The sequence below is a fragment of the Simochromis diagramma genome, unplaced genomic scaffold, assembly GCF_900408965.1.
Source record: "Simochromis diagramma unplaced genomic scaffold, fSimDia1.1 OVJJ01000131.1, whole genome shotgun sequence".
NCBI classification, from domain to species: domain Eukaryota; kingdom Metazoa; phylum Chordata; class Actinopteri; order Cichliformes; family Cichlidae; genus Simochromis; species Simochromis diagramma.
Window position 1 is genome coordinate 11,740,134 of NW_024387200.1, and position 8,861 is coordinate 11,748,994.

Here is an 8,861-nt window from a genome sequence, read left to right on the forward strand (position 1 = left end):
CGGCGTAAATGTGCAGGTCTAATTCGTTAGTGTTCCGGACATCATCCTAGTGCAAAGACAAAAACAACAAGCACGCATGCTACAAACTTTAGCTGAGTCATTTAGACAGCTGTTAGCACAGGATTCTCCTTATGGAGACCTGATATGTTTAATATGCTGCTGAGAATATAGCCCAGAAGAAGCGGATAGTATAGCTTTTATTTTGGAAAGAGCCATTTCTCTGTAATAAACTCTCTTTTCCAAAGATGAGTGATTCCTCAATCAGATACAGGGCTCGCAATATCGCTAGCCCGACGTCCCGGGGCTATCTCTGCCCTGCCTGTCGGGCTATTGTAGGAAGGAAAAATATATGTCAATGCTTTTGCATTCTTTCAGAAATGTAGCTGGGTAATTATGTCATTGGGTGAGCCACTGTCAATATGTGACATATTGAAATCGTGTTTGAATTTGCGCTTGTTTTTTTGCTTTCACTTTGCAATCGCGCGAACTGTGTATAGAGAGCGACAGCACTGATCTGTGAGTGATGATAATTTGTGCACCAATTCCTCTGACATCGTCTTATTAATTGTTAGCTTACTATGCAAACATGACAAGTGAAATCTCCCGCAGCTTAAACATGTGAGAGGTTGATCGCGCAGAGAATCGCTGAGCTTATGTGAGTGAGCGTGTAAAAGCATTTCAGTTCTGCTGAGCCAAATAAGACAGGTCAGGGTGAAGAAGTGACAGCCAAAGAAAAGCTTACCACAAAACGGAGAAGTTATGACAAATCAGACTATAAGGCAAAAAGAAAGTGCAGCTTTATGGTTTCATGGACAAAAGAATTTCTGTGGCTGCAATATGACGAGCTAAATAACCAGGGCTGCACATAAGTGGTCCACAGGTGCGTATTCGCTGTCAAAATAAAAAACACGCACAAGGGTTAGGGTTAAATTTAAAAACTGTACTTTTGAGTTAAAATATATATTTATAATTTTAATAAATGACAAATTAAAAAGACATGAACATTTTTTTGTATCGAAAAAATATCGAACCGTGACACCAAAGTATCGAACCGAACCGAACCGTGAATTTTGTGTATCGTTGCACCCCTAATATATATATATATATATATATATATATATATATATATATATATATATATTAGGGGTGCAACGATACTGGTATCGATATTGAACCGTTCGATCCAGTGCTTTCGGTTCGGTACGCATGTGTATCGAACAATACAAAATTTTTAATTTATTTTATCAACTTTTCTTCTGACGATGCTGTCTGTGTTAAAAGCTCAGTGGATCTGTGTTCGACTACTCCGCCTATGCTGCACTGTCGAGCACAGATCCACTGAGCTCAGCACAAGACAACGTTGCAACATGGCGAATTGAACCTCCCCCACTCTCATTCAGATCTGGCCTTTGGAACTATTTTGGTTTTCATGTGAAGTATGACCCTGAAGGTAAGCGTGTCATGGACTAAAGTAAAACAGTATGTCGGATGTGCCACGTGTAGCCCAGATGAAAAAAAATCGTACTTATTCTCTTTATATTAACTGTCCACATCAACAAGCGTCGTATTTCCTATGACCATTGAATGCACCTCTCAGTTCACCCCAGGTGAGGGCACCTAGCTCAGCAACCAATCAGAGCCTACCCAGGCCGCATTGACTCTGTCAGCCAGGAAGTGAGGTGGAGGTGCATGGTGCTCCCGGGTTTTTCTCGTCTCAGCAAGAGGAGTGGAGGCATCTGCTACTCAAACCGAGAAATCCACGGACAAAAGAGAGGAAAAACTCAGGATTGAGAGGAAGGAAAGCCAGCCTACTTACCTGCTGGAAGTCCGGAGTCGAGTGGCTGGATGAAGGAGAGAGGCAACGTCGGTAAGACGAGTGTTATTCTGATGAAAAAAACTTGTAGAGACTTACCGTCGCGATAATGCTAATGCTAGCTCGGTGTCTCACAGGCTAACCACTCACCTTTCATCCGGAGAGCTGCTGCAATTCCAACGCCAGTGTGTGTTGGGCTTTTGTGAAACAGAGCAACGGTGAGCAACATGTTCTTAGCTGCTCTAAAGCTAATTTTTGTCAGTTCACTGTGAGTTTAAAGTAATCTAGAGGGTAATTTTTAGTGCATTTCTCTCTCACGAATAGGCCTATAGTGTGGAGAAATTAAGCACATTGCTTTAATGCCTCTGAACTGAACTCACATGTATATTTTGTTGCTTATTTGCACATAGTTCTGAATTTGTTATGGTGTATTGTATTTTGAGTGTCAATGGTTACTTACCATAAGTATTGTTTAATTAATGTTTACATGAATAGAGAAATATTTGAGCAACTTAGATGTTTAGTTCTCATATTTGATATGCTTGAAAATTGAATGTTGTACAACAGAACTGTGAGATTTGATAAGATTTAAGATGTTGATGCAATGAATATGAGGTGATGCAATATTTTGATTTTGTATTTTAACCTTAAACAATGCATCTGAAACAGACTGATTAGAATGTACATTTTATGACCTGGATTATAGGTCAGGTTTTTTTGGAGAGGACAGAAAAGTCCAAGGACCAGGACGATATTCTGGTTGTGATAGATGGCGAGCCAACCACTTTGAGGACGATCTACCCCAAAGAAGATACACACCACACACTCATACATTCCAGTTACACTCACAAGGACCTTTGAAGTTGGCTATCGCCAGCTTAACTCTAAATTCTTAAAGGGCCCCAACGAGTACTTTTATTTTGTTGAGTGTGCACACTATTTATTTTATTTTATACTTTGTCTGTACAAATTGGACAAATACCTGTTATACTTTGTAACAATACAAGAGTGGCTACTCAAAAGTTAACATTGTGTCCAGGTCATTATTGCTGCTCAATACTTTGGCTCCATACGAATTTGGTGTCTTCTGATTCTGGCCAGGGTCTTATTACGAGCCCAAGTAATTATTGCGCTGTAATTCACCTTTATACCTTAAAGTTGGTTACAGAAGTGGCGAGCCAGCCAGGAGCCAATTGATTTGAGCATCAATATTGAGGCAATGACCAGCATGGATTTCATACAAAAGTCTGGTGTCAAAATACCTAATGCGGTTGTTGTCGCTGGGATAACACAGGTATCTGAGAAAGATGAACAGGTTATTGACTTTCTGAAACAGTATGGTAAAATCACAAGAGTCCTTTTTGTTGATGATTCACTGTCCAACTTCTACCAAAACCTGATCGTAGAATACTCTAGCAGTTCAGCCTTAGAAGGTTTAGAACCTCGGTTGCCATACACATACACAGCACAAGCTGATCCCAGCGTTGTCTATGAAATTAAAACACTCAGTAGCATGTACACTACCACGGTTGGGAGTAATGTTACAAAGACCTACTTGGCTGAACTCAAGGAACTAGCCAAGCTGAGTGGCAAAGACTACGGTGAGGTGCTGAAGGAGATGATGTGTCAGATTGGGGAGGATGTTGAAGCCATGCGACCTACCACTGAAGAACCTTCTCCCACGTATGTCGAGACCACTGTTGTATCTCCGCCCGCTTCTAAAGAGCGACAGTGTCACACCTCACATTCAGATGTTACACCAAGTGATACTGGTGCCACTGATGATGTTCCCCTCACTAATGGAAGGAGAGCAGCGTCCCTCTCAGTAAGTGACTTGAACCCACCTGACATTCAGAAGGTTGTGGTAGAGCATATCGTACGAAGGCAAGATGTTGTCCCACACATCCAGTCCCAGGTGAGACTCCGTTCCTTCTCCGGTAAGGTTCCCAGACCTAACAACGAAACTGATTATGACACATGGCGCACACAAATTGAACTGCTCCAAAATGATCCCAGCATGTCCCCCCTGCAAATATCCAGAAAGATCCATGAGAGCCTGCTCCCACCAGCAGCTGATATAGTTAAGAGTTTGCGGCCTGAGTCACCACCTGTGACTTATTTGCAGCTTCTAGATTCAGCCTTTGGCACTGTAGAAGATGGCGAGGAACTTTTCGCTCAATTCCTGAACACCCTTCAAGATCCAGGTGAGAAGTCATCCACTTACCTTCACCGGCTACAGCTAGCATTAAACAGAGCCACGAAGAGGGGGGGAGTCGCATGTGAAGAAGTGGACAAACATCTACTTAAACAGTTCTGCAGGGGATGTTGGGACAACGACCTACTCAGCGCCCTGCAACTTGAGCAAAAGAAGAGCAGCCCACCCCAATTCTCAGACCTGTTGTTAATGATTCGCTCTGAGGAAGATCGACAGCAAGCAAAAACTAGCCGTATGAGAAAACACATTGGCACCACAAAGCAGAGAACTCAGTTACAGTTCCAGGGTGCACATGGTTGTGAACCAGAGGAGAAACATGGGAGTAGCATTGCTGCTATTGAGGATCTGCGAAAGCAGGTGGCGAGTCTGCAAAGTCAACTAACTACATTCATGTCACAGAAAAAAACAAAGTTTGCAAACAGCAAGGACCCTGCAGGGAAGATGTCAAAGCCACATGGTGTAGATGGACGTATGCAAAGACAGACTTCAAAGAGGCAAAGGGGCAGACCCAAGCCCTGGTATTGTTTCAACTGCGGTGAAGATGGACATATCGCTCCATGCTGTGTTGACCCTGCTAACCCCAACCTAGTAGCAGAAAAAAAGAAGCAGTTGGAGGAGAAACAACGCCAGTGGGAAGCGCGAGATTGTACAGATTCGCCTTTAAACATCTAACAGTTCCTGTTGTGGGACAAACAGGAGCTGAGGAGAGTCAACAACGTCCCTCAGACGTAAGCAATGGCGACAGAATCACAGCTGAGGTTAACAAAGTAAGTACCCCAGAAAAGACTGTCAAAGCACAAACATGTTCTGGCTTAAACCATTCAGAGCAGAACCAATCTTTCCAACTCCCTAAACAGTTGATTGGTGCCAGAAGTACAGCTCAAGTGACTGTGAGAGGTGAAGAATTCAACTGTCTTCTTGATTCAGGCTCCCAAGTTACCACTGTTCCTGAGTCATTTTACCAGCAGCACCTTTCAGAGCAAAAGATCAAGCCACTACATGACCTCTTAGAAGTGGAAGGTGCTAATGGCCAGCTAGTGCCTTACTTTGGCTATATAGAAATGACCATAACTTTTCCAAAGGACTTTACAGGTGTTCCAGTAGATGTAAACACACTTGCTTTAATCGTCCCTGACACTTCACAATCCCTCATGCTCATAGGCACAAACACCCTAGATGTACTGTTCGACATCTACTCAAAGACTGACTTAGCCAATCGTCAACCCCTCCCACATGGCTACAAAGTAGTCTTCAAAGTCATTGAGTTGAGACGGAAGCAGACAAGTGACACCCATCAGGGGGTAGTGAAGCTACTAGGCAAGATGCCTCAAGTCATTCCAGCTGGTTCAACTGTAGTGGTGGAGGGAGTCGCCCTTGGCAAGGGCCTTCAGGATGAAAAATCAGTTGTAATTGAGTACCCATCATCGTCCCCGTTGCCCGGTGGCCTGCCACTTAAAGCCGGTCTGGTTGACTTTCCCCAGCGGCGGCCCCACAAGTTGCCAGTTGTTATAAGCAACGAGTCTGACCACGACATTGTCATCCCTGCCAAGTGTACTATTGCAGAGGTTAGTGCTTATCAGACCATCCTATTAAAGGAACACAACAAGGCCAAACAGTCAGAACCACCCCAGAGAACTCCAGAGACTCCGTCTTTCCAAGAGCCCACCACAACCTTCAATTTTGGTGACTCCCCAGTTCCATTGGAATGGAAACAGCGCATCACTCAGCAGCTCAGCGGCATGCCTGAGGTGTTTGCACAGCACGACCTGGATTTTGGCCGGACGGACCAGGTGCGACATCATATAAAACTTTCGGATGACACGCCTTTCAAACTACGTGCCCGGCCAATCCACCCACGGGACATTGAGGGTGTCCGGAAGCACATTCAGGAACTCCTTGATGCAGGAGTTATTAGAGAGTCAGAGTCCCCATTTGCGTCACCCATAGTGGTAGTCCGGAAAAAGAACGGCCAAGTCCGGTTGTGCATCGATTATAGGCGTCTAAACCTTCAGACTATAAAAGATGCGTACAGCCTTCCGAAACTAGAGGACACATTCTCAGCCCTCAATGGTTCACAGTGGTTCTCTGTTCTTGATCTAAAATCAGGGTACTACCAGATCGAGGTCGAAGAAGCAGACAAACCGAAGACGGCCTTTGTGTGCCCTCTCGGCTTCTGGGAGTTCAACAGAATGCCTCAGGGTGTAACAAACGCCCCCAGCACGTTCCAGCGGTTAATGGAGCGGTGCATGGGGGATATGCATTTGAAGGATGCATTGGTCTTTCTTGATGACGTGATAGTATTCTCCCGAACCCTTGAGGAACACGAAGAAAGACTCATGAAAGTGCTCACTCGTCTAAAAGAGTTTGGGTTAAAACTGTCACCAGAGAAATGTGTCTTCTTCCAGACTTCAGTCCGTTATCTGGGACATGTGGTCTCCAGAAATGGAGTTCGGACTGATCCTGAGAAGATTTCGGCCCTTAAAACATGGCCTGTCCCACAGACCCTGCGAGAGTTAAAGTCGTTCCTTGGTTTTGCTGGGTATTATAGAAGGTTCGTTAAGGGGTATTCCAGCATTGTGAAACCTCTCCACAACTTAACTTCAGGGTACCCACCTAGCCACAAGAAATCAAAAGTAAACGCAAGACAAAGTGCACATCAGTACCATGACCCAAAAGACCCTTTCGGAGGTCGCTGGACGCCAGCTTGCCAGGAAGCCTTCGAGTCAGTCATCCAAAGTCTCACCACTGCCCCTGTACTTGCCTTCGCTGACCCCCAGAAACCCTATATACTGCACACCGACGCCAGTACCACCGGGCTTGGTGCTGTATTGTATCAGGAGCAAGAGGGACAACTTAGAGTCATAGGCTATGCAAGTAGAGGGCTGTCACGGAGCAAAAATCGCTATCCAGCGCACAAGTTGGAGTTTCTGGCACTCAAGTGGTCAGTTACAGAAAAGTTCAGCGACTATCTCTACGGCAACCACTTCACCGTTGTAACGGATAGTAATCCGCTGACTTACATTCTGACTTCAGCAAAACTTGACGCAACTAGCTATAGGTGGCTAGCAGCACTGTCCACATTCTCCTTCAAACTCCTCTATCGTCCAGGGAAGCAGAATGGAGATGCGGATGGATTATCACGCAGACCACACGGAGGGCTAGCGGACGATCTGAAATCACAAAAAGAGATTGAACGCATACAACAGTTCACTCAAGATCACCTTTGTGATCCAGACAACATCAATGCTGTAAATCAGTCTGTGGTGAAAGCAATCTGTGAGAGGCAGTTCACCTACAGCGTCAGTCCTGACAATGAAAGAGAGGCAGATGCAGATTGTGTTGCCTTGGTGGAGGTGCTTGCTGTGTCTCCTAGTGCTGTACCTGATAGCTATGGGCAAGAGGAACAGTTTGGAGGTCTGCCAACCATTCCCCATCTAACTGAGGCAGAGCTGGCAGATGAGCAAAGAGCCGATCGGTGTATAAAGCATGTTATTTCTCAGATCGAATATGGGGACACACCACCTCCAACCGTGCGCACACAGCTCCCTGAGCTTCCACTGCTCCTCCGAGAGCTTAACCGTCTTGAGCTCCGCAACAATGTCTTGTACCGGCGACGCCAAGAGGGGTCCCAGAAAACCTACCAGCTTGTACTTCCAGCTGAGCTTCGCAACACAGTTCTCACCAGCCTGCATGACCATATGGGTCACATGGGAGTCGACCGTACACTGGACCTTGTAAGGTCAAGATTTTATTGGCCAAGGATGGCTTTGGATGTGGAAAGGAAAGTGAAGACGTGTGGCAGGTGCGTGCGGAGGAAGGCACGGCCTGAAAGAGCGGCCCCCTTGGTCAACATTAATACGACACGACCTCTTGAACTCTTGTGCATGGACTTCTTGTCCCTGGAAGCTGACAAGAGTGGAACCAAGGATATATTGGTGATCACGGACCACTTCACTAAGTTTGCAGTTGCTATCCCAACACCTAATCAAAAGGCTCGCACAGTGGCAAGGTGTCTGTGGGAGAACTTTATGGTACACTATGGCATCCCAGAAAAATTGCATAGTGACCAGGGTCCAGATTTCGAGTCCCGCACGATCAAGGAACTCTGTCAGGTGGCTGGTATCCACAAGGTGAGGACAACCCCATACCATCCTAGGGGCAATCCTGTGGAACGATTTAATCGTACCTTGCTTGATATGTTGGGCACTCTCCGTGATCAAGATAAGTCCTGTTGGCGTGACCATGTAAGACCCCTGGTTCACGCTTATAACTGCACCAGGAATGAAGTGACTGGTTTCACCCCGTACGAACTGATGTTCGGACGCCAACCTCGGTTGCCAGTTGACCTTGCATTCAACCTGCCAGTGCAAGAGGAACAACACTCATCTCACTCTGAATATGTGCAAAAACTCAAGTCACGTCTCAAAGAAAGCTACAAGTTAGCTATGGACAAGGCTGCAAAGATGGCTCACAAGAACAAAATGAGGTTTGACAGACATGTAACTGCCTCAGACTTGGAAGCTGGAGATCGGGTATTGGTCAGGAATGTCCGTATCCGGGGCAAACATAAGATTTCAGACAAGTGGGAACACACTGTGCATGTAGTGGTGAGAAGGGCAGGCAACCTCCCAGTATATACAGTTAAGCCTGAAAACAAAGATGGTCCCCTAAGAACACTACACCGGGATCTGTTGCTACCATGTGGCTACCTACCTGTGGAGGAAAGCAGTGAGCATGTACAGGAGCCAGTGTCACGCAGGCCAAGAACCCGTGCAAATCCAGCGCTAGAGGAAGAGAACTCCTCAGACGAAGAAGATGATTTGCTCATTCCTG

General features: G+C 45.7%; 1 protein-coding gene across 1 annotated transcript in view; it reads left to right on the forward strand.

Moving 5' to 3' along the window:
* The window catches only part of LOC120745901 (B-cell receptor CD22-like), a 17,003-nt gene extending 15,154 nt beyond the window's left edge, over positions 1 to 1,849 (forward strand). The window contains exon 9 of the mRNA XM_040051109.1: positions 1,719 to 1,849. Within this exon, the coding sequence (XP_039907043.1) occupies positions 1,719 to 1,849 (131 nt within the window). The remainder of the gene's footprint in view (positions 1 to 1,718) is intronic.
* Positions 1,850 to 8,861: the final 7,012 nt, after the last annotated feature.